Source organism: Canis lupus, chromosome 37 (assembly GCF_011100685.1).
Source record: "Canis lupus familiaris isolate Mischka breed German Shepherd chromosome 37, alternate assembly UU_Cfam_GSD_1.0, whole genome shotgun sequence".
NCBI lineage: Eukaryota > Metazoa > Chordata > Mammalia > Carnivora > Canidae > Canis > Canis lupus.
The window spans coordinates 6,237,074-6,263,573 of NC_049258.1; the positions used below are offsets into that span (position 1 = coordinate 6,237,074).

The 26,500-nt window shown below is 35.1% G+C and overlaps 1 protein-coding gene and 1 long non-coding RNA gene across 3 annotated transcripts in view; one reads left to right on the plus strand and one right to left on the minus strand.

Moving 5' to 3' along the window:
- The first annotated feature begins 72 nt into the window (after positions 1 to 72).
- LOC102157205 lies at positions 73 to 17,159 on the plus strand. Of its 2 annotated transcripts, none has more exons than XR_005385148.1 (4): positions 73 to 110; positions 589 to 756; positions 990 to 1,097; positions 16,916 to 17,159. It is a non-coding gene; the product is annotated as an uncharacterized LOC102157205 (long non-coding RNA). The 2 variants fall into 2 exon arrangements; XR_005385147.1 differs by lacking the exon at positions 73 to 110 and adding an exon at positions 226 to 392.
- The window catches only part of GTF3C3 (general transcription factor IIIC subunit 3), a 38,367-nt gene continuing 13,227 nt past the window's right edge, over positions 1,361 to 26,500 (minus strand). The window contains exons 5-18 of the mRNA XM_038585230.1: positions 25,583 to 25,774; positions 24,907 to 25,072; positions 23,235 to 23,382; positions 22,940 to 23,009; positions 20,201 to 20,304; positions 19,135 to 19,306; positions 16,923 to 17,125; positions 16,254 to 16,355; positions 14,448 to 14,583; positions 11,440 to 11,677; positions 10,655 to 10,845; positions 8,497 to 8,621; positions 4,632 to 4,784; positions 1,361 to 2,768 (exon numbers count right to left, since the gene is read on the minus strand). Of these exons, the coding sequence (XP_038441158.1) occupies positions 2,646 to 2,768; positions 4,632 to 4,784; positions 8,497 to 8,621; positions 10,655 to 10,845; positions 11,440 to 11,677; positions 14,448 to 14,583; positions 16,254 to 16,355; positions 16,923 to 17,125; positions 19,135 to 19,306; positions 20,201 to 20,304; positions 22,940 to 23,009; positions 23,235 to 23,382; positions 24,907 to 25,072; positions 25,583 to 25,774 (2,123 nt within the window). The 3' untranslated portion in view covers positions 1,361 to 2,645. The remainder of the gene's footprint in view (positions 2,769 to 4,631; positions 4,785 to 8,496; positions 8,622 to 10,654; positions 10,846 to 11,439; positions 11,678 to 14,447; positions 14,584 to 16,253; positions 16,356 to 16,922; positions 17,126 to 19,134; positions 19,307 to 20,200; positions 20,305 to 22,939; positions 23,010 to 23,234; positions 23,383 to 24,906; positions 25,073 to 25,582; positions 25,775 to 26,500) is intronic.

The following is a 26,500-nucleotide window of genomic DNA, read 5'->3' on the forward strand; positions in this document are numbered from 1 at the left end:
TCGGCCCGGAGCTTCGGAGGCCGCCTGGTGGCTCCCCGCCCGCCCGCCCTTCAGAAAGCCGCGGGAAAGCACGACGGCTGAATAGGCATTGTGTGGCGGGACTATTTTTGGTGCAAATAACATAAAAAATCCAGCCAGTCTAAATTTTAAAGTGGAATTGTAAAAAAAAAAAAATAAAAAAAAATAAATTCAGGACGCCCGGGTGGCTCAGCGGTTTAGCGCCGCCCTCAGCCCAGGGCGTGACCCTGGAGACCTGGGATCGAGTCCTGCGTCGGGCTCCCGGCATGGAGCCTGCTTCTCCCTCTGCCTGTGTCTCTCTGTCTCATGAATAAAGAAAAAAGAAAAAAAGCGGAATTGTAGAATTGGGTTAATCTTATACAATGAACCCATGGGTAAGAACACAGCTTTAGAAAGGACAGGCATGGGAACCGGAAAACCTCTAGGAACCCTTGGAGTTTCCTCTGCATCTCCCAGCTCTGCTTGATACATAGATTCTGTTTTTCTTGCTCAGTGGGAGGGGTTAACTGCTAGTCAGCCCACAGGGAAAGCAGAAAATGTCTTCTAAACTCTCATGTTTCAATCCTACAGAAAAACCCCATCTCACTCCTAAATTCCCAAGGACGGAGCGAGGAAACTCCTGATTGGCCCAGCTTGGAGTGGGAGACGCTCAGTTTATTAATCAACAGAGACCAATAGAAAAAAATCTTACTGTGTGAAGTGGCTGTCAGCATCCCCTGGCTGGAGTGAGGATGATCGGTAAGAAAGTATCAGCTTTTTGAAAGGCACTTCCAAAGAGGTTTACTTACTACAGGGCTTTTTTAATAGGTTGAAGGCCTAGTGGACAGAAGAAAATAACAGCTATTCTCCATTTTCTTTCTAAAATAAACATGCTCAATGTTTATGTTCTTACTCTGAGCTAGAATAAGTATGTTCCTATGAAGGAGCTTGCTAGTGATCTTGAACATGACATTTAATTTCTCATTTATAAGGTGGCGATAAGAAGATCAGCAATAATACCGACCTTGCAGGTGATTCCCTGAGAGGAGCAGAGACATATCTAGAGTACCCAGCCCTGTACTTGGCACACTCAGGAAATGGTAGCTATGCTTTTAAATGCTAAACAGATTCATGCAATGTCAACTTTTTTTTTCTTAGAATACTGCTAGAGAGAGTTAAGTTTCCTGCAAGGCTGTTCAGCACTTCAGCTGGAGTCATAGCATAGTTTATTTATTTATTTTTTCCATAGCATAGTTTAATTCAAAAGAACTCAATATAGAATACTCAATTTCACGAGATTCAAAGATATTAGCTTTATCAGTACCACAAATGGCATGAAATAAAACATATAAGCATGTGAAACTGTTTTAATTATAAAAATAGAATTTATTTAAATTATATACACATTTAAATACACACACAGAATGCACGATACATTTACTTATTATATACAAATTTTGCTTTCCAACTACAAAGTTATGTATACAGGATAAAGGGTGATAAGAATTCCTAAAGCCCTCGCTGTATTTCTTTGACCATTAAGTCTCATACTTGGTTTCCTCTCACAATTACACTACGTCTTATAATCCACACACATATTACAGCATTTTCCCCTAAAAAGAAACTCTCAAAAGATGTTAGTAGACCAATGCTATATCTTAAAAGTATTGTTATTTAGATTCAAGAACATATCATATTTAATAAAAGTTTAATCTAGTTTTCGTAGTTTATCATAGCAATACTTTATCCATATACCTAGCCTTCCTACATTCCTAGTGATCTTGAAATGCAACCTATGTCACGTTATTGAATGTGGTCCTCTCTTTTCTATTTTTTTTGTCAGAAAGCCACCAACATTGATAATGCGTTTTTTTTTTTTTTATCTGCTTCAGAACAGGATGTTCTGAATTATGCCGGCCTACCAGGTCTCGATCTATACAACAAAGATACATGCAGGTGAAAAGTAAAAGATTAACTCAATTATGTGTCTTCCTACTACATAACCATTTCAAATAGTTATCTGAGGAGCTAAGTGAATTAATTACATACTTGTGTTGATATGAGCAAGAGTCCTAACTCATCTTTCCTTTAGTAAGCAACTTCCTTCTTATGTATTTGAGAAACTGCCCGTGCAATAGCAACGGGGCACAAATAAATTGGATGACTCAACAATGATAATGTAGGCAGAAATGCAACAAACATCTCCTTCAAATGAATATATATTCAAGTTTGAATATGCAAATTCTGTATTTAAAGAATGTACTCAGAGGTCATTTCTGCCCTAATATTGTATTCCAAGCACCCATCACAGGGCCTAGTACATAGGTGTTTAACATATAGTTCCGAATGCACAGATGAATGAAGAGTAAAAAATCAGCATATTCAACCCCAAGCTGGCTTAAAGGTTAACATTATCTATTTCATCTTTGGGGACAATTTTGCTAAAAAATATTAAAAGAAAATGACAGAACAATATACAAATTCTTGTAGGAATAATTTTGCTTATCTATCAAGAGATCATTATCACATATGAAAAATTAAATACACAGATAATTCTGAAATTGTAATTTCCATTTTGGGGTTAATATTAAGCCCTTAGAAAATATTGGTCCACACACAGAGCACCATGCTTCTTTCTCAGTTGTACTTCATATAGTGCAATAGGTATACAAAAGCTTTTGAGCCATTCCAATATTCCCACTGCTCTGATAAATGAGAGACAAGTTGTAGGCAATGTCTCTTCGTAAGTCTAACTGGTCAACTTCCATTCCCTAGGAGGGAAAGATACATGACTGAGTTGTATTTCAGACTGACAACCAGGACAATTTTATGGAAAATACTGTTTCGTAAGTGTAAGCTTTCAAATATTAAAATTCATGATACTAAAAAAAAATAAAACTAGGCATATACCTTGGACCTAAATTTTTATTAGGTAATGCTGACTCAGTTAATCATTGTAATATTAAGTAATCACTGTAAATTAAGTGCATTATTAAATGATTTAAAATGTCTAGCCAATAGTTAAAGAAAGAGTCTCACAAGCCATAGCTGAATGAGCTTGGATGAATTAGGAATTTAGAATTAAAAAAATGAAACCATAAAAGAAAAAAAATATTATTGAATAATATAATAATATAATCTTGAATAGGAAAGGACCTCCTAAAAAAAAGAAAACAAAAAACGGAAAGGACCTCCTGGGGCACCTGGGTGGCTCAGTGGTTGAGCAGCCTTTTGCTCAGGTTGTGATCCTGGGGTCCTGGGACCAAATCCCGCACCGGGCTCCCTCTGCCTATGTCTATGCTTCTCCCTCTGCCTATGTCTCTGCCTCTCTCTGTGTCTCTCATGACTAAATAGATAAATCTTTAAAAAAAATAAAAAAAAAAAGAAAAGAAAAAAGGAAAGGCCCTCTTAAGTATAATAGCAAAAATAGGAACTAGAAAGGAAAAAGTTAATAGATATGATTTCATTAAAAAATGTAAAACTTACACATTTAAAAAGACATAAATAATAACACAAATGACCAGATGGGGAAAAAAAATACCTGTACTATATAATAAAAAGGCACTTACAGGATAGGTATAGGAAGGCATACACTTAATTAATCATAGCAATTACCCTAAGGGTATTATTACCTTTCGTCCTACTTAAATAGCAAAGCAATGAACTCAATGGAATAGGTTAGATCTATGTTTCTAAATCTTCCCCAATACAAAATTTTGGAGTCAACTGTAAAAATATCTGCAACAATGAAAATGATGCCTATAAAGCTTAAGGAGCAATACCTAAAGGTATGTATGAATGACACAAAAGTATATATATTTCATCAGCATAACTATAAAAATATGTATTTACTTGTTTAATGACTAATGTTGAACAAGGGTAATACAAAACAGTTGTGAGGGTATGTGAGGAGTGAGGATTATGAGTGCAACTTAAAAAAATTAACAATGAAAATACTTTTTCTTCAGAAATTAAAATAAGAATTAGACTTTAAACATAGATTATCATAGTATTAGCAACACTTTATACTATCTTAACATGATCTTAAAAGAAAATTTATACTGGTCTTTCATCTTTATAAAGAAATATATGTTAGTTACACGTGAACTTGAAAATGAACAGTGAACTATATTAATCAATACTCTGGCTTACAAAAAAAAAAAAAAAAAAAAAAAAATACTCCGGCTTTCTGTCTCCCAGCTCATACCTGTAAACCACAGGGGCTACCTTAAGGTAACTGAAATGTCATAACCGCAAGTTGTGTATGTCCACATGGTTGCTGATCAGGTCACAAGGCCAGAATGCCAAGGATCTACTTGTTGCTGAACACAATTACGTAAATACATTCAATAAATAAAGAAAATACACTCTAATTTATTTCACTGTCTGGACTACAACATGAACTAACTGCACTCACTTCTCTGTAGATAAAAGGACTCATCAGTTTTTAAAGTAAATCATACAGGGGTACCTAGGTGGCTCAGTTAAACACCAATTCTTATTTTGGCTCACGTCATGAAGTCTCCTTGAGATTCTCTCCACACACCCCCCCCCCCCCCCCCCCCGCTCACGTGTGTACACACACTCTCTATTAAATGAATCTTAAAAAAAAAAGAAAGTAAACCATACAATACCTCTACCACAAGTGGAGGGAGATCCAGGGCCTTCTGATAATAGTGGATCGCAAGATGAATCAGCCCCAGTTGGTGAAGGCCACGGCCCAAGTTATAGAATGATTCCTGGCAGGGCCCACGGATACTGAGGTATCGATTAAGAAAGGAAAAGCCCTACCAAAGAGATCAACAATTCAGTATTATACTGATTTGCCAAGTATGTATTTGAACCAATATATGTGTATTCTGTACAGGATATAAATATTAAAAAAAGAGACAGTCTCATCCTAAGAGAACCTATGTCTGCAGCATAGTGTCACATCACAGAGTAGTCAAGACCTCTTCTGAAGATATAAAAGATCTTTTTTTTAACCTAAGGGCAAAAACAGTCACACAAAACAAAGCCAAAGTCACAGATCCGTAATCTATAATCTTACATCAAAGATCCATAATCTTTCATAACACAGGAGTTCTTTTTTAAGGTTCCAAGTTGGTTTTTGTGACATTACAGGCCAATAAATTATTTGATTCAAGATGTCTAAAAACTGGAGCAAAAATATAAAATCTGAACCCTTATAATGACAATGATAATTTTAGAAAGGTTCTTCTCAGGGACAAACTCACTTGACTATAACTTGTGGGTAAAGGGTATCTTTTTGTTAGTCACCTCTCAGGACCTTAATGAATTCTTAACCCAAAAAACTTTTTTTTCCCTTGAAAGCTTCTGACTCAGACCTTATGGAAAAACTGATTATTTCAGAGCACAGCTGTACTAATGCAGGCTCCATGTGTGTCACAGTGTCCAAAAAGTAATAACTTGCTTCTTCACCTTCTCCTGCATTCATTTTCCTCTTTAATGTAGCTTCAAGTTACCACCAACAGAGTTACAAACTGCAGAAGTACAAGTGTCCTATGTTAAGTAATGAAATAAAAATGTATTACCTGTGAGTATAGAATATAAAATGCAATCTTTTGGATCTGCCTTCTAAATAAATGGTCACAAATTTTTTCTTCGTTAAATAAATAATAAAAATTAATGGATTCTTTAGAATTAAAGCATTTTAGAGATAAAAATAATTATCTTCACTAAATAAATCACACATTTTGCATAATAAAAGAGCCCACTTATGTGGGCTGACCTCTATGCCAGTGAAAATTACGGCTGTCTGTTAAGTACAGCCGATAAACTATTAGTATCAGAGAAATATCGAATCTTCATATTTTAAGATGATAAACTACAAAAATCTGAGAATGAATAGTAATCCCAGATGAAATGTTACAACCCGAATAAACTTGCAGGTCTTTTGATACAATAATAGGATTTGAGTTACCTGTTGCATTTTTAAGAAATTAACAAATTTAGGAGACCTATGAAATGCTATTCAAATAACTAGTGATTTAAAAACTAGGTAATGGGGATAACCATTTTATCTCTTAGGTATATGAATCAAATATAAAAACTGCAAAAATACGACAATTTTTAATGAACTATAAGCAAAAGTATGTGACAAAAGTATTAAAAATGTGATATTTCTAATATTTTTATCACATCATCCACTAAGGGCCCAAATATACACTGTCTATAAAATACTAAATATAGATATAAGAAATCATAAAAGGCTTACTTTCATAGTATAATATAAAGGTAAGAAAGGCAGTAAAACATATGAAATTAGTTTGTTTTTAAGTACTCCAAAGGGAAATTAACTATGGTCATGTTGCATAAATAGGTTCATAAGAAATTAAAACAATTTAAGAATCATGTTATTAACAATAAAACTTGTTTTTAGAAACTTTTTTTAATGGAAAATGTTCAACACACACAAAAGTACAAGAGATTAGGACAACAAACTCCCATACGCCAATCTCCTGTTGTTTAATCTCTATCTCCAACTGATTAAAAACTGCTGTTTAACTATAATTTGAAATTTAGCTTCTAAATTACTTTGCAGTATATAAATTTTTTTTTCTACCAGGCCAAAAAACTACATTATTGTAACTATTTGATAATGAGTCAATCCATCAAAACTTCCCATCAATATTTATCAGAATATAAGCTTCATAAGGGCAGGGAATTATTCTGCCTCTATACTCATTGCTATATCCTCAGTTCCCAGCACATTGGGTGCTCATTACATATTTTTTGACTTACAAACAATCCTCCATTACTTAATACAGCAAAAGTATCCATTAAGACAAAAAAAAGCATAGAGCAAGAAGTGGACAAATACCACAAATAAATACCCAAGAAAAGGAGAATTTCTGGGTTTTTAATTTTTTACTTTGTATTATGAAAATTTTCAAATATTCAAACGAGTACATTATAATGAACCTCAATATCCATCTTTAACAATTAACATTTGAACTTAGGCTTTCTTTTTAACCATTTTACTTTAAAAACCAAAACAAAAAATCCTTTACTCAATCCTGCCACTCCATTCAAGCCAACATTTTCTTTCTTTTCATAACTACTTAAAAAAACATGTCTTTACATGCATCAAACATATAAACATAAAAATGACATAAAAGTTTTATGGATACAGTAGTGAACAAAACAGAGACTCCCTGATCTCTTGGGAATATATATATATATTTTTTTTTGAGAGAGAAAAAGAGCGAATGTGCACGTGGGGGGTGGGGCAGAGGAAGAGAGAATCCTAAGTAGGCTCTACCTCACAACCCTGAGATCACAACCTGAACTAAAACCAAGAGTCGAGGGATCCCTGGGTGGCGCAGCGGTTTAGCGCCTGCCTTTGGCCCAGGGCGCGATCCTGGAGACCCAGGATCGAATCCCACGTCGGGCTCCCTGCATGGAGCCTGCTTCTCCCTCTGCCTATGTCTCTGCTTCTCTCTCTCTCTCTATCATAAATAAATACAAAAAATAAAAAAATAAAAAATAAAACCAAGAGTCGGACGCTTGGGAGGCGTCTCAGTGGGTGAGTGTCTGCCTTTAGCTCAGGGTGTGATCCTGGGATCCCAGGATCGAGTCCCCCTTCGGGCTTCCTGCAGGGATCCTGCTTCTCCCTCTGCCTGTATCTCTGCCTCTCTCATGAATAAATAAATAAAATCTAAAAAAAAAAAAAAAAGTCAGATGCTTAACCAACCAACCGAACCACCCAGGTGCCCCTGGAGATTATACTTTTATTAGAGAAAACAATCTATAAAGAAAAGTAAACAAAATAAAAAGACCAATTTCAAATTGCTGTAAGAACCAAGAAAGCTTTAAAGGACCAATTTGTTAGTGATGCTAACACTAACAATGCTGATGCTGTAAGGAAACAGTCACATAATCACATATTCATACGTTACTGGATCCATACATTTTTTGTCATTTATTTTTAAAGATTTTATTTATTTATTCATGAGAGACACACAGAGAGGCAGAGACACAGGCAGAGAGAAGCAGGCTGAGGGGAGCCCAATGTGGGACTCAATCCCAGGACTCCGGGATCACGCCCTGAGCCAAAGGTAGAAGCTCAACTGCTGAGCCACCAAGCATCCCTGTATGTATATATTCTTTAAACAGACTTATAATAAATCAATCTTCAGGACCTAGAAAACTGAAGGCCTCAGGTGGCTCCAGAGTATAAGGAAGCATCCAGATTCTGCTGTGTCGTCTTTTTTGTTTTTTCCTGTGTCTTCTTTCTATATTATTTGGCTATGTCCCCTTTCTACATGGCTACATAAGTCTTAGCCAGGAGTACTACTAGAGATGGAGTGCATGAGTGCTGAACACAAGGAGGTGTTGGGAATTCTCAACGTGTATACTAAGCAGATGTTACTTTTGAAGCAGGACACTAAAAGCATTAAGTATATTCTAAAAGCATTAAGTATATTCACTTTTAAAGAACATAAAACCAAGTAATGAGAAATCCAAATAAATTACCTGCACAGTAAGAGCATGTCTCCTTAATACATACTTCTGAGATGCCATGTGAATAAACGTTAGGCCTATACAGAGGCTATAGAGAGGTTCATGGGGATGGGTGCGAAAGGCTTGCACATATTGTCCTGAAAAAAGATCATGTCAGATGGTTTGACATGAGCATATTTCCTTATTTACTGACTTATTCAAATATGTTTTATGGCTAAATGGTACTGATTTTACATATGCAAAGTGTGCTTTCTAAAATATCAACCAGATGCACCTTAATTTGAATTTAAAAACAATGTATAAGATATGATAAAATTAGGAGGATTTACCTATAAATGTATCCTGACTACAAAGATTAAATATGAGCAACTAAAAGTAACTTTCTTTTAGGCACAGCTAGACATTTCCACGTAGAGTAATAGTTCCAAAATAAACAATTTATTAATTGTGATCACAATGTATTTTATGACCTTAAATCTATTTTAAAAGAAATAAGGGAATGTGTCTTTTGGCAAATTCTTTTGTAAAATTAATCGATTTGTCTTATAAATTCAAATATGCTGGATCATGGAGCTGAGAAAAAGAAAAATAGTTCTGTTTTGTTTTTTAGATTATGGGTATTGTTTCCTCAAAAGTAGCACTGTTTTGTTTTTCCTGAGAAAAAGATGTTTTCCTTGTTTCCATGTATTCTATAAACGCAATTATTTCATGTCAAAAGCTTAAGTATATGAGATAGGGGAATTTAAGCAAATTTTTAAGCAAAATTTTCTTATAAAGGGATGACCTATAATTTATCACACAGATAAAAACCTTCATTCTTTCTAGCTTCTATGCCAGAAGGAATGGCACCTCAGAATCTCTTTAGCAGCACAGATGGTAGACTACCATTTGGACTTTTCTATTTTTACCCTCTATAAAAGGTCTTAAGTATAAGAAAACAATCTAAATCTCTATTTTACATTTCCTTAACATTAAACAAACAATTCCAAAAAGCGCAAACAGTAGAGGACAGTCTCAACACCTGATGTTCAAGATTACCTACTGAACAATTATAAAAATACCAGCCATACGTGAAGAAACATTAAAGTATTAAATAGCCAATATCCCAGTTTATTCAGAAGTAAACACTAACTTTTAGCAGCAAGAGATACATGCCTCATTTTAAGTTTAAACTTTTGCCTAGGTATTTTTCTACTTGTTTGCTTCTGATTATTACAGAAAATAAAGTAATTAATTTTTCCTGAGCTTAATTAGATTAGCAAGCACCGTGTAAATAAATCTTGACATACTTACCTCCTAAAGGAACAAACTATCAGCAAATTTTTTTTTTATTTTTTAAGATTTTATTTATTTACTTGACAGAGAGAATGAGAACATGAGCAGGGGGAAGTAGGAGAGGGAGAAGCAGACTCCTCGCTGAGCAGACTGCCTGATGTGGAGCTCAATTCCAGGACCCTGGGATCATGACTTGAGCTGAAGGCAGATGACTGACTGAGCCACCCAGGCACCCCTCAGCAAATCTTTATCCTTTTTTTGTATTATAGCAGATTAAAAACAGGTGGCAAAATATCCATAATAAATGAAAATTATTTTAAAAACAAGCCAGGGTGCCTGGGCAGCTTGGTTGGTTAATAACACTTCCAGCTGTTGATTCTGGCTCAGGTCATGAGAAAGAAGCCCTGTGTCGGGCTCCATGCTGGGTGTGGAGTGGAGCCTGCTTAAGATTCTCTCTCACTCTCTCTTGCTCCTCCCCTGCTCATGCATGCTCCCTTAAGAAAAAAAAAAAAAAAATCAAGCCTAAGCTGGAAGAGTTATTGACCTTTAAAATGAACTAGGACTTACTTCAGTTTTCTGAAACCAAAGCTTCAAGAGGAAAATAAATACTAGAATTAATTATAATCATTGTTGCCAATACTTATAAGCGATTTATTTACTGTATGTGCCAGGGCATTTTTAAACACTTTAGATTAACTCATTTAATTTTCACAATAATCTATAAGGTAAGGTCCAATTATTACCTCCATTTCAGAGATAAAGAGACTGACATAGGGGAGGTACAATAATTTGTCATGAGGGAGCTGCTATATAAACACAGGTATGCTGCTCTTGAGAACTAGCTGTTAACCACCACACTATCCACACTTGACAAAGTCATGTCCAGGACACTTACCGAGTGCATGCTTAAAACTACCAGATACAAACGCATTGTGTCCATTTAAGACACATAGGGCATGATTCTCTGGGTTTTTCAGCATTAGGCGAAGACAGAAACGATGATGTCGCACTTCTTGGGAGTGCATGGTAACCTGATTGAAAATGTTCCAGAGCTGAGGTTTATTGACATTTTCCATTACCATTACCCTAAAATCGCAGAAAGAGGGCAAGGGGAAGAAATCACATAAAAAGAAAAACTTTTGATTTCTAAGAATGAAATCCTTCAGTGCCGCAAAATCCTCCACAGAAAAGCAGATTGTCTCAATCTATTTAAACAGAAACATTTACACAAAGATTTTTCCCAGAAAATGCTGCTTAAGTTAGTATTTCTACATCTTGTTTGTTCTTTTCAACAAAACTTTTATTTAAACCAGAAAGAATCAAGCGGTTTAAGTTTCACCATTTCCCCGCTGCCCCTACAACTGCAGTATGATGAACAGTGAATAATACCTAATAGTGTGTGCCAGATATTATTAAAAGACCTTATAAATAATTCACTTAACCTTCAAAATAATCCTTTCAGGTGGAGTATTATGATATCCATTTTATAATGCGGAGCTAAGGCACAAGAAGCTAAATACATGAGAAGGCATGCCTCTGAGAATCGCCAATGACGTAAATTAACCCGTAAGCAACAAGAGTTAAAATAAAACAACTTACTACTCTTGAGCTTGAGAGACTAAGTCAAAGTAAATACACATACTATTTCAAAGAATCTAAAATAAGTTATTGGAAAGTCACCTGATATAGTTGTAGGCCTTTCTGAAATTTTTGTCCAGTATTGCAGCAGAAAGACCAAAGTATTCTAGTTCTTTGCGTTTCTGCTTGTCATCATAAAATGAGTAATATTCCAATGAAGAATCCACAAGTAACTCAGCCTCTTGAAATCGGGACAGGTCACATAAGCAGTATATAGCCTTCAACAGAAGGTTCCACCAGTCATCTTTTGTCAAGACGCTTGTGAGTACAGCAAATATTGCTAAAATGATACCAGTGAAAATCAGGACACTGTTTTTCAGAAACAGCAGTATTAGAAAAATTCATATGATCAATTTTAAGGTTAAATTTAATAACCACAGTTCTATGGGCCTGAATTCTTGCCAACAATCTTCTGACAATGAAGCTGCTTGTTTACACTACCTTCAATACTAGCCACTCTTTCTGCTCTGCCTAACAATCTGCAATTCCAGGTAATTCTTACTTTGGATTTGTCTGCTACCAAGCCTAGCTACTTCATTTATATCTCTCGGAGCTCACTAGGATATATGGTCCTCCAGGGCAGAGTAAGTTTGTGTTCCATGACTGAAGTCAGATATAGGGTTCTACACATACAAGACATTCAAATGTTTGCTTAGCAAAGGACTTAAAATTCATACTTTGAGATTCAGACTGTTCTGATCTTTTTATAATCTCAATTATCTTTTCTCTACCTCAGAACTACTTTTCCCTAAAAATTTTGCCTTGTCTGAGAAAAATCAAAAGCCACAAAAACTTTTTAGTCTTTGACCCAGAATTCTGAGAATCTATCCTATAAAGTCAAAGATATGGCTACATAGGAACGCCTGGGTGGCTCAGTGGTTTGAGCTGAGCATCTACCTTTGGCTCAGGGCATGATCCCGGTCTGGGGATCGAGTCCCACATCAGGCTCCCTGCGAGGAGCCTGCTTCTCCTCTCTCTCTCTCTCTCTCTCTCTCTCTCTCTCCCTCTCTCTTGTGTGTCTCTCAGGAATAAATAAATAAAATCTTTTTAGAAAAAGGATACATATATAGGGATGAATATGCTCACTCATGATTATCTACAAAAGAAAATTATCAGAAGCAACTGTATACCAAAAATAAGAGAATAAGCAAAGCATGAAACTGCTATCCAATGGAATACCACACATTCCTTATGAACAGCTATGAAGGGAAGACAGCAACACAAGAAAACATCTGTGACAAAACGCTGAGTGAAAAAATCAGAGTACAAAGGTGCATGTAACATTAAGGAGGCCTCATTCACCTTATCCTTACACACCAGTGTAATGTGATCCCCACCATGAGGAAATGAACTTAACATAAAAAACCTTACGAGCCTAAGAAAAACCAACAATGAATGTAAAATCAAAAAATATGGAAAGAAAAAATCAGGCAGGATCACATATACAGAAAAATAGAACTTAAGGAAATATAGTCTTAAACACATGAAGCAGAGAGTCTACCTTTCGGGTGGGCCCAGAATCTATGGACTGGAGAGATGGTAGGGCTCTGGGCATTTATGGCTAGCTTACGAGCAGCTGACCTTCATTCCTCTCCTGACTCTCCTCCCCTTCAAAACCTTGCTTATGTTAGTTCCTTATAATGTGCTTATAGAGATTCAGTTCTTCTGGATTCTAAAATCCTACCCCAAAAATAATAAAATAAAATAAAATAAAATAAAATAATAAAATAAAATAAAATAAAATAAAATAAATAAAATAAAATAAAAAAATAAAATAAAATAAAATAAAAAAAATAAAAAAATAAAAAAAATAAAATAAAATAAAATAAAAAAATAAAATAAAATAAAATAAAATAAAATAAAATAAAAAATAAATAAAAAAATAAAATAAAATAAAATAAAATAAAATAATAAAATAATAAAATAAAATAAAATAAATAAAATAAAATAAAATAAAATAAAATAAAATAAAATAAAATCCTACCCCATGGTACACTGCCATGCTTGTAACAATTACTTAAAACATGTCTGTTGGGGATCCCTGGGTGGCGCAGCGGTTTGGCGCCTGCCTTTGGCCCAGGGCGCGATCCTGGAGACCCGGGATCGAATCCCACGTCAGGCTCCCGGTGCATGGAGCCTGCTTCTCCCTCTGCCTGTGTCTCTGCCTCTCTCTCTCTCACTGTGTGCCTATCATAAATAAATAAAAAATTAAGAAAAAAAAAAAAAACATGTCTGTTGAATTAATTAACAATGAAATAATTTTCTGCTAGACTGAAACCTGCAGTTTAGACTTCAAGTTTTCTGAGTAATAACCTGACCCAAAAATAACCTGATGCATTACCAGCTAAAAATCGATGCCTTTTAAAGTCATATTACTTGAGACTGGGTCAAAACAATTTAGTTTCAGAGTTTCTATGACTATTGCTACATTTGCCAAAACTGAATTTAATAGAGGATGAAATGTAACTGAAGTTACTGGACAAATATAATAATTTATATTGCCATCTAATCTTCACAAATTTCTTAAAATAAGGTTTATTTTCTTCTTAAAAAGTCAGAAGTTCTGTTTAGTTTTATCACAGGAAGATCCAAGATGTTTTCCTTTTAATTTTTAAAAGTAATTTACATAACCTAACCTTTCCTTTCTTTTTTATTTTTTTTTTTATTTTTTATTTTTTTTTTTTTAATATTTTATTTATTTATTCGAGAGAGAGAGAGAGAGAGACACAGGCAGAGGGAGAAGCAGGCTCCATGCACCGGGAGCCCGACGTGGGACTCGATCCCGGGTCTCCAGGATCGCGCCCTGGGCCAAAGGCAGGCGCCAAACCGCTGCGCCACCCAGGGATCCCTCCTTTCTTTTTTAACATCAAATGAGTTTACTATACTTAAGGAATCTGGATAGAAAATTTCATTTTATTTGAGAAGGGTATATTTTTCAATTAGATTACTATCAGGTGATACTTCATGAGTATTTTTCAACTCAGCCAAAAATATAATTATATAATAAATAATAATATATATTATATAATAAAGCAAATGAATGTAATTACCTTTTGCATCACAATTTGCTGTCTCTTGGTCACTGTTGTCTGATATTTTGTCTCTTGACACTTTAATAAGGTAGAGATGCCTTTCTCCAGATTTGGAACTAGATATCAAACAAACTTGGGCTCTATTCATGGCTACCTGAATTAAAGATGATAATTTGAGATTTTTTAGTCATATAATTTCTTAAGATTTTAAGTCATCTCCACACCCAATATGGGGCTCAAACTCACAACCCGGAGATCAACAGTCGTATGCTCTATTGACTCAGTCTATGACTGAGCCAGCCAGGCACTTCAGTCATATAATTTTTTAAAGAAAATCTATGGGGGAGGCACCTGGGTGGCTCAGCCAGTGAAGCATCTGTTTTCCACTCAAATCATAATCTCAGGGTCCTGGGATTAAGCCCTGCATCAAGCTCTGTGCTCAGCACAGAGTCCACTAGTCCCTCTCCCTTTGCTCCTCCCCCTGCTCACATGCACTCTCTTTCTCAATTAAATAAAATCTAAAAAAAAAGAAGGAAGGAAGGAAGGAAGGAAGGAAGGAAGGAAGGAAGGAAGGAAGGAAGGAAGGAAAAGAAAGAAAAGAAAGAAAAGAAAGAAAATCTATGGGTCACAAGTACTGCAAGTGTGCCTAAAATCCTCTTTAGGAAAAAAAAGACGCCAAATTATCGTGTATTTTAACACTTAAAAGAGGATGAATAGACTTATTTTTTTTACCAGAGGAACTGAGATCGCACCTTAGTAGGGAAAAAGAAGGCAACTGACATTAATTTATAACACACACACACACACACACACACACACACAACTATTTCCCTGCAAAAATGTAAGACTCAGAAATGATGTCACATGTGGAAAACATTTTTGCAAAGGGAATACTTTTAGCACACGGGAGTGTCTAAAAACATAACTGGTTATGCTATGGTTCTCACTTTTCTAGATATGTACTAGCAAAGATTTTATTTCACTTACTCTAGTTTACACTTTCATGTAAGCTTTCAATTACAGTCGACCCTTGAAAAACAGGTTTGAACTGCACAGATTCACTTATACATAGATTATTTATAGTACAATACAATGAATGAATTTTCTCTTCTAATTTTCTTAATATTTTCTCTTCTCCAGCTTCCTTTATTGTAAGAATACAGTACATAATACAGACAAAATACAAAATATGTGTTAATCAACTGTTCACATTATCAGTAAGGCTTCCAGTCAATAGAGGCTATCAGTAGTTAAGTTTTTAGGAAATCAAAAGTTATTCATGGATTTTCAACTGTGTTAGGGTTGGTGCCCATAATTCCCATGTTATTGTTTTTTTTTCCTCATGTTGTTAAAAGGCCAACAGTACATACCATTAACCTCTAAGTCTTCTGTCTACATCTGACTTTCATTTGTAAAAGTTTAATAGAGTAGAACAGTTACAAAACAGCTATAATCTATGTTTTAGCAAGATTCTCGGTCTATTTCTATCAGATAATTGTACTTCAAGCAATATCACATTCAAAACCACCAATTTTGTCAAGTTCTGGCAATAATAATGAATTTAATGTGAGTTAAAAAAACTTTTACCCAAACTTTAGTTAAATCCTAATCATGGTAATTTTTGTTTCTTTTATATTTAATTCTAAACTAAAATATATTTTCATTTTTAAACTAACTCAGCAATTTTGCTTTATACATTAGGATCAGGTTAAAGTCCTATGGGTCCAATGAATATTCTTCAAAATGGCTATAATCTATGTTTAAATCAAATTCTAAACCTTTAAAAAATCAACAATACTAATATACAGAAAGACCACTACCCACCTTTAAAAGCATGGCTAACATGGTAAGTAAAGTGTCCACATAACCACACATTTTGCCTTGGGAAAACAGCAAAGTAGAACGATGAAGCAATAACTTCAGTTCCTAAATAAATAAACATGATAATGTGACAAGACTGCTTTCTCAAAGTTGCATTGTTTGCACAGACAAGTTTTATTTTAGAAATCAACCTTAAGAACATTTGCTTTATGATCTTTCACAATTTAAGATCTAATTTTTTTTTAAGATTTTATTTATTTATTCACAAGAGACACAGAGAGAGAGAGAGAGAGAGAGGCAGAGACACAGGCAGAGGGAGAAACGACAGAGAGAGAGAGAGGCAGAGACACAGGCAGAGGAAGAAGCAGGCTCCATGCAGGGAGCCTGACGTGGGACTCGATCCCGGGTCTCCAGGATCATGCCCTGGGCTGAAGGCGGCGCTAAACCGCTGAGCCACCTGGGCTGCCCAAGATCTAATATTTTAGAAACTATAATTTACAATGTCTAACAAGAGGCTGAAACTTAAGTTTCAAAATCACTTTTCAAAAACACTGAATTTGATAGCTAAAATAAAGTTTTTGGATATATGCTGTAGAGACCTCTTTAATGGAGGAAAAAGTTCAAAAGTATAATCCACCAAGAAAAAATTTCCTTTTATGTGACAGACCCTACCTGCTGTGCAGCATTTGCATCTTGTGCTAAAGTATCTGGATCGTACATTGGTTCCAGAGCTTCCAGAGCTTTCTCAGGACGGCCCAGCTGCTGCTGAAGGGTGGAAAGTGAAATTCTTGCATCCAAATGAAGGGGAGCCAGATCAACCACTTTGCCATAGCTTTCTGCAGCACGTTCCATATAGCCTAAGGCCTTTAAACATTCTATGATGTTAAAATAAAGCATAAATATGATCTACAGATTTGTAAGCTTGCCAAGATTATTTTTCCAATTAAACATTACAGCGATATAAAAAGAACTGTAACCAAAATGAAATGCATATTTCAGTACTTCAAAACAACTATCCCTTCTAATCTCCCATCTACTGATTGATCAATCTATCAATTTCTCTAACTAAATCCAAATGGCTACAAGGATGTAATCAACATAGATGTACAACTTTGGTCTCTTGCTTTATTCACTTAGCATTAAGCTTTAAACACTTCTCACATCTTCCTTACCATTTTGAATGGTTATAACATTCAACCTATTATTTATTTAACCATATCATCTGATATTTAGGTTATTTCCAAATATTCAGTCTAATAAATAACACTGCAGTAAAAATTTTCATGTATATAAACCATAGTTTAAAAACTGGCGAACCAATTTAGCCTACAGATGTGTTTTGTTAAGTCACAGTGCTATTAAAAATAATACGTGGTCTACATTTTTTAAAATTAGGATTTTTAGAACTCCCAAATTACTGGATTCTTTCAAAAAATCTAGATTTGGCAACAGTGTGTCTCTTGTTCCCAAATGGCATATCAGCCTATGCTGAGAAACAGCATCATCCTTTAGAGAGGATTCCCCAGTTCTCCCTTCTAGCCTTGGGCCTCTTCACTCACCCATTTCACTCATTTTTATTACTTTTTATTACTAACCCAGGTTCCTGGGTTTTGTGATCCCAAATATAAACTACCACCCCTCATTTCATTCAATTATTTCCTCAGGATAAGTTCTCAGAAGGGGAGTTATTGGACTCTATTCCTCAAACTTTATGTCAATCATTAAGTCCCAACAGTTGAACTCTCTCCACTGTAACAGTGACAACACTAATTTAGGCCTTTTTGATCTCATTTCTTTTTCACTACAATTACCTCCTAACAGTACTTTTGCCTCTAATTGCTCTCTTAAATCTCAAATTTCTCAACTCTGCTGAGTGTCATCTTTAGGTTAAACTTTTTTAACAGGCAATAAAAACTCCCAACTCCTTGCTCAGGTTTTTAAAATTCAAATACCACAAATAATATAAGTTTTTATGATGGTATCACATTTGTATCCATGTTCACTCATCCAAACAGTAATCTTTAAGTGTTTTTGCAATTTCAGATCTGACATATATCTCAAAATAACCCAAACTGTCAATCAATGCCTCTCTAGCTCTAGAGTGCTTTCTACCATTATATAATATTTTAAAAACTACTAGAACTTTCTGCCATCATGCAGTATTTTAGACAAAAACTATTCAAATTTTAATGCATCTTTAAGTGGATTCAATACAAAATGCTACTAGAGTATTTTTGGCTTTTCTACATTTAAGAAATTTAGTTAAAAAAAAAAGAAATTTAGTTGTTTCTCTTAAATTATTTTTTCTACTTTTTTCCAGATTATTGTAAATTTAGATACAATAAAATGAAATTATACATATTACCCAATCTTGAGCATATCTGCAGCTCAGAGAACACAGAAAATACATTAACGTTTTTCTCAAAAATAACATGCTAAATATAAACTCATAAAAACTCTTTAAAAATTAGACTGCACCCCAGAAATCGGAGCCAATGGTTAAGACAGATAAAAGACATGTGTAAGTTATTTTTAACACAGGCATGTTAGTCCTACTTCATTCTGGTACCCCTAAGTGAATCATTTTTCCAAAGCATTAGTGTGGGGGAAATCACTCAGCGGCATACCAAGACAATTTAAAATCCTGACATTCGTAAGGTTGTTGAATCACTAATATTGTATACCTGAAACTAATGTAACATCGTATGTCAACTATACTCAAAAAACAAGCAAACGAAAAACCTGACTTTCAAAAACTGTCCTGAAACCAGAAATTTACTTTCACCAAGACATTAATATTTTAAAATAATCACTGCCAAGAACTTGGGAAAGTTCTTGCCTGCCTATATGATTAAAACTACTCCCTTCCACAAAAAATTATTACCTGCATGCCGAAGCCAAACTACTGCAAGGTTGTATCTTTCAGAGCAGACTAGTGCACTAAGGAGGGGAAGTGCAGAATTATATTCACCAACATCCAGAAAAGCTTCAGCAACATCTAGATAGAGGTCTCCCATATCTTCCGGATTCTGCTCCACTAGTGTGGTCAAGAGAGGCTAGACCCCAAAATAAAAGCCGGCAGTCAAACATTCATTACAAACATGCGTATCTATGTATATTTCTCTTTTTACATCATATCTATTAGTTATCTGAGGCAAGCCCTTTAGAGCAGGACTTCATGAAAACAGGTTTAAATAATTTTTCTATTCATGTTCTGTATCTCTATTAAAAAAAACACATACTGCCATCATTCACTCATTTACCACATTACTTTTGAAGGCTTATTATAAGCAGACATGGCAGGCGCTAAGATAATGCTGACCTGCTGTGCTCTTCCTCTGCCAAGTCAAACATACCCAAGCTACAAAGCCTCTCTGTCTGCTGATAATTGTCATTATTCAAATGTCACCTTTTCTGAGAGACCTTTCCTAACCACCCTATTTAAAATTACAACTGCTACTCCCCTTCTCTCTTGTTTAATTTTTTTTCCCAGAGTATTTACCTCCAACTAACATCCTATATTTTACATACTTATTTTATTATCTATTTAATCCCATTAGAACAAAAGATCCATGAGGGCAGGGATTTATATATTGTATTTACTACTTTATCCTACGGTCTGCAAAGTATATGCCCAATAAATTTTTTTATTCAGTGAAATACTTAGTCTGAAGTTGACAAAAGAGAAGAGCTGTCAGAATTTACCAACTCTCTAAAAAGCCCAATATCAAATTCTGATCTCTGGATTGTTCTCATTTTAAAAGAAGAACAAATTACTCTAAGCCCTGTTCAATTTTTATAAAATATTCACAAACACTTTGATGCTTATGGTGACTTCCTGGTTATTGAAAATGTGAAATTTAGGGTAAACTTACAATTTTTTGTCATCTAAAGAAAACAGTGTGAATTTGATGTGAAGTATCTCAAGTGCAGATCTTAATGTTACTTACATTAAGTGGTTCAAGGATGTTGAGATGCACAAGGCAGACCATCAACTTCACCGTGATATCTATTGGCACACCATCAGGTATACTGCAGGTAACATTCTCACCAGCTTTGGATCAGACACACAAAAAGTGGTTCCAAAACATAAGCTTAGAAAGTGGGCAAATGAAGCAAACTGTATCTTCTACGTAAGATCTCATTTACTTCACTCAGGGTAATTGATTCCATAGTCCATTCTAATGTGACCAACTCTATTACTAGGTTACTTCCTTCAGTCTGTCCTTTGGTAGGAATTATCCTTCCTATTCTTTTCCTAACAGTTTATCCACTAATCTGAAACTTACATAAACTCCCATACCTTCTATCAAAACTACAGAGAAAAAAAAAAGGAGAGAGAGAGACAAAAATGGCCAACAAGGATATATGAACTCTTTCTTTTTTAATTCAAAAGCCTCTTTTCAAGCTTCTATGATAAGGAGACTAAGAAAAGGATAAAATAAATACTATGTGGTTTTCTAAAACTTCATTATAGTAAAACAATTTTTAAAGTCCTGAGAAATCAAAGGAATTTTTATTCATATTTAAAATATTTTTAAAAAATTTTATATTTTGTAAAGCCTACTGAATTCCAAATAAGTTTCCATTTCAGAAAAAAACTAAAGCACAAAGAAACTTCAGAGACTTATTTCAGTGGTGGAATAAAATCTAAAATTATATTAAAATGAAATAACTTCATGTTTTATAGAATGCGTCATATAAATTATGGAACTCCCCAAAATTACAAAATCATAGAAGGATTTGGACAAGTTTAATTAAGAGACTATTTTTATTACTAAGCTCCAATACAATAACTGATATAGAAAGCCAACTTAAAAAATTCAGTCTACTCAAGGAGAGTCCTAACATTTAAATTTACACTAGTCCATAAGCTCCATGAGGATAAGAACTAGTCTACTGGACTAAAGACTATATCCATAGCACAATTCTTTTGCAGACAGTGGCTATGGCATACCTACTAAAGATACAGTGTATATAGATGTATAAATCCAAAATCTGATTTCAGAAATAATCACAAAGTATAACTCAACTTTATGTTGAAAGTAAAACACTTGCTTAAAATCATGTAACTCAGGAAGATTGAAAATAAAAGGACAAAGATACAGTAGGCAAATGCAAACAAAAAGAAAGTAGGGATTCTGGACATTATCTTTAAAGTTATTTAATCAAACTCTAAGATGCCAAATTTCAAATGCACCATTATTTTATATACTAAGACAAACACCATTCCTTAAACTGTGACATATTATTGATTTATGTTAAGAGGTTTCCTGAATTTAGACATGCTAAATCATTAAGAAACTAAAGAAGGAAGGGTGGATCAACGAAACATGGCAAAATATATTAGACATCAAAATGACTAATAAATCTATAACTAAAACCTGAACATAACTCAATTTTTCCTTAATATTTTCAAAACAAAGGAAAGCAATAATTTTCAACAGGAATCTAACTTTTGGAAAGAAAGACCTTCAAGAAAATATGGCTGGCAAAACAATTTGAGAATTGGCTCTAGGTTAGGCCAGGTCTAAGAAAACTATCAAAATTGGCAGTTTTTCAGACGCCCTAATTCATGCTTTCATGCCATTCCAATTCCTACTCCATGCATACCACTCCTGATACTCAAGATCCTCAACCAAAGAACCCTATCTAATCCTGTCCATACCAAGTAGTGCTCCCACACCCTATGATCTCAGCCTGAAACACACTTTCCTCTGGGTGTTTACTTAAATTATGCTTCTAGAAACCTCTTCTATCCTAATATATTGCTCTTCTGTATTTTCCTGTGTCAGGTTTACTATAGAAAAAAAAAAAAAAAAAGACCCAGATCAGTGAGAAATGCCATGTTCAAATGGATGTATTGAGAAATAAAAGGGATGGAAAATAGTAATTTTTTTAAGGATTTTTAAAAATTTATTCATGAGAGACACAGAGAGAGATGCAGAGACACAGGCAGAGGGAGAAGCAGGCTCCCTGCAGGGAGCCCAACGTGGGACTCAATCCCTAGACCCAGGATCACACCCTGAGCTTAAGGTAGGTGCTCAACTGCTGAGCCACCCAGGCTTCCCGAAAACAATTTTTTAAAAAGAATTCTTGTGGGGTGCCTGGGTGGCTCAGTCAGTTAAGAAGCTGCCTTCAGTCATGATCCCGGAGGTCCTGCAATGGAGTCCCACATCAGGCTCCCTGCTCCATGGGGCTGAGGAGGTGGGGCCTGTGGCCTGCTTCTCCCTCTCCCTGCCACTCCGCCTGCTCTGTGTTCTCTCAAATAAATAAATAAATAAATAACATTTTATTAAAAAGAAAAAGATTTCTTTTTTTTAATAATTTTTATTCTTTTTTAAAAATTTTTATTTATGATAGTCACAGAGAGAAAGAGAGAGAGAGAGAGGCAGAGACACAGGCAGAGGGTGCAGACTCCATGCACCAGGAGCCCGACGTGGGACTCAATCCCGGGTCTCCAGGATCGCGCCCTGGGCCAAAGGCAGGCGCCAAACCGCTGCGCCACCCAGGGATCCCCAGAAAAAGATTTCTTGTGAGTAAATATTCACAAGAAAAAGATATGAAATCTCTATTGAAAAAAATGCTTCTGGTTAAACTTGTTTTGAGAACATTAACTATCAATTTCAAAATGCCACATTATAAACAAGAAGATTATGTACACTATCCTATGCAGAGGAAACTACAACCTTTATTCTCTTCTGAAGTTCCTTCTTCTGCATTTTTTTCCAGCACAATTCCAGAAAAATCTGTAATTACCTAAAAGAATGAAGGAAAAAAGTAAATGATACAATAGAGATATATGAAAAACTTTTTCACAATTCAAAGATTTGTACAGTTCAATTCAAATAATCCTTATAACATGTAAATGGACTAAGTAGTTTAATATATATAACTGAAGTGAGGAATTGTCAATTTGTAAGAATTTCTAAAATGCAGAAATGTGTCCAAAATCTAACAGAGAAACTTAATACATGTTCCTACCTCCAAAGCTTTGTCATAATGTTTGTTAGAAATGTAGAGTTCAGCTGCTATATTAACATCTTCCATGGAGACCAGGCCCTGATGTTTTGAGAAAGCTTCTTCAATTATGTTAATAGCTGAAGTAACATCATTGGCTTCATAGTAACTCCTAAAAAAATAAATGACAAAATGGATGAATATTTATTTCAGATTATAAAATTCATATTCTTGCTTACATCATCTAACTATTAACTATGATTTTCATTTTCTTAAAATTGGGGAGGAGAAAAACTTTTAAAATCATAATCACAGCTGATGCAGAAAAAAATGGGCAACATCAGTACAACAATGTCATGTCAAGCATCTTACTGTCCAAAAGCTATGTTGTATCATTCTAGCTCATTCCCCCATCACCCAATTCCAAGCGCTCTCCCACCGCAGTGGGATCTACAAAGCATTCGTCTACCTGTTTCACTGTCCTGCTGTCTCCAACCCTCACTTTCCTCCTTCTCTACAGACCAACAATATAATTATACCTTTGTGCATCTCCTCACTGCTCCTGCCCTTTCCTCCCTTCTGATAAAGTCATGTGATAAACCCCAACCCTTGTTAATCCAAATATGCCTACTGTTCACCACCACCTGTCCAGCTAACCATGTTGACTAGACTCACTCTAAATTAATGACCACAAGCCTCAAGTGGGTCCACGGTGCTGATCAGCAATCTTGCTCCAGTTACCTCATCCAGCACTTTTCAAACTTGAATATGCATACAAAATAACGGGGGATCTTGTAAAAAGGCATATTCTGATTCAGAAGAGCAGGGGTAGAACTGAGATTCTACACTTATGGCAGGCTCCCAGGTAATGCAAATGCTGCAGCAAGGCCCTAAGGACCTAGACAACTATTTCTCATCTCCTCTGCCTTCAACCCTCCAAAGCTCTCTGATCCTCACTCTCAGTTGACGACCTTGCTTCTTAGTTTACAAAAAGAACCAGATCATAACATCTGACATATTCCCAACACATCTTCCCACCTACACATAGCTATATCTTCTACCTTCTACAGTTAAAAGGCCAAATCCCAACTAGATCCCATTCTCTCCAACCTACCTACTCAAGGATATCACTCAAGCAATTGTTCCTTCTCTCACGAATCTTCAATGTGCTCCTCAATTGTGGATTATACCATCTGAATACAAATACATTGTAATTTTTCCCAACTTAAAATTTATCTCTTACCGTACAACCCATACCAATTATCTCCCCATTCCTCTACTCCCCTAGTAAATTTCTCCAAAGAGCTGCCTATCCCCAGAACTCCCACCCCATCTTCAATGTTAATAGTCTGTCCTCATTTATAAAATGATCTATCTAGACTATTTCAAATAGATGATCATCCCTCCTTCTTGAACTAAGTTACGGAGACCTGGCAACCTAATCATCCTTTTAGAACATGCCCCTGAACACTTGAAGGTAATTGTATATGCAAATTTTCGTAAGTAATCACATAGCTGATTTGGAAACAGAAAAGTATTGAAAGAAACCCCCATCTCTATAGTTAAGCACAATATAAAACGTAGGAAGTAAAACACTTTTTGAACCTAAAAAAATACACTCTACTTCAAATATGTGCTGTCTTCTAAATTAAGATGATTAATAGAAAGATCTATATATACTTCACTCCAAACTTACTTTGCCATATCTCTAGCCAACTGCATAAAACGTTCTCCATCAGATGGAGATAAAAGGTTTAAAATACGCCTATAACCATCCATTGCCATCTTATGATCTCCCATCTGTTCATAAAGGCTTGATCGCTCCCACAGATAGCGGACATTAGTAGGTTCATATTTAAGAGCTAAAAAGAAAAAAAATAATTACAGATTTATCACAAAAAGGGGTTCATGATACCTGGGTATAACCAATCCTCTTTTCAGAAAATTTAATAAACACTCTAAACTAATTCTTCAATAGAGCTAAGTGGGTTATTCTGGAACAAATCTACTTTCACAGGAACTCTCAACTAGGTTTAATCTAAGACCAGACAGAACCTGAATCTCTATATTAATCTTCATTTGGTCACTCTAATGTGATGTTAACCTTCAAGGAACAGCTTATATCCAACAATGAGCTTAGTAGGAAATTGAGGGCACTGTTCTTCTGCCAACTTTTGTGCTGTATTAGCTCACAATATAAAGTTGCTGATAAACATGAAAGCAGAGAAACCCCAAATACTTACCACTGGTATGCCAGAATATAAGGAAAAAATTTATTTCAGCTAACATCACCCCAGAGTAGCAAGTACAATTATTTAAAAATCTATTATGTAACATTTTATCAGACAAAATAAGAAAAATATTTTAATTACCTTTTGTGTAGCAAAAAATAGCCTGCTTAATATTGTCTTGTTCCAGAGACATTTCTGCCAATCTAACCCATTCTTCGGTGTCACTAGGATTTAAATGTGCAGCAATCAACTCAAACTGAAGAGATTTTTCCATGTCACCTTGGTCCTCATATATCATAGCAAGAGTGGAAAATGGCTCATAAGCCAGAGGAGCTATAATGAATTAAAAAACAAATTCTACTGGCTGAAGGAAGGCATGTGAAGACGTCGATCCTATTATTCAAGTTATGCATCTTTTTTTTAATGTTTAAACTCTTTACAACACAGTAGAGAATTACACAAACTTTTAATGGAATTTAGAATAAACATCTGATTAAATTTGCTTTACACATTTACCATTTTAGTATTACTGTCTCCGAGCAAAGTGTAATTTGATGAAAAACTCTACTCTTCACCATGTGCCCTTCATGAAAATCCCTGTTTGCTAAGACTAAACATGGCAAGTTCATCCCAAAGAACATCATCACATCAGTGTTTAATCTTCATGATCTAACAACTACAGGCATATGGGATGAAAGGACTGAGGACAGCTAAACCGCACCTAAACTGAGGATATATAAAAGTGCACAGTTTTCTGAAATGTTTTTGAAATGAAGTTCTAAGATCACAAAGTATTAAAATCAAAGATTACTGTTAAAAAGAAATAATTATAAACTGACATAAAGGAACAGATAATATTGGAAAGTAGGAACCAAACAAAATATACTCAGGAAAATTTTGCTTAATTTTGTTTCTGATGGGGTAGAAAAGGCAGCAACCTCAAATTATTCTAATGAGTAATCTGGGAATTTTTTTTTAAGTAAGCTTTAAACCCAACTTGGGGATTGCACTCATGACCCCAAGATCAAGAGTTGCATGCTCTACCCAACTGAGCTGGCC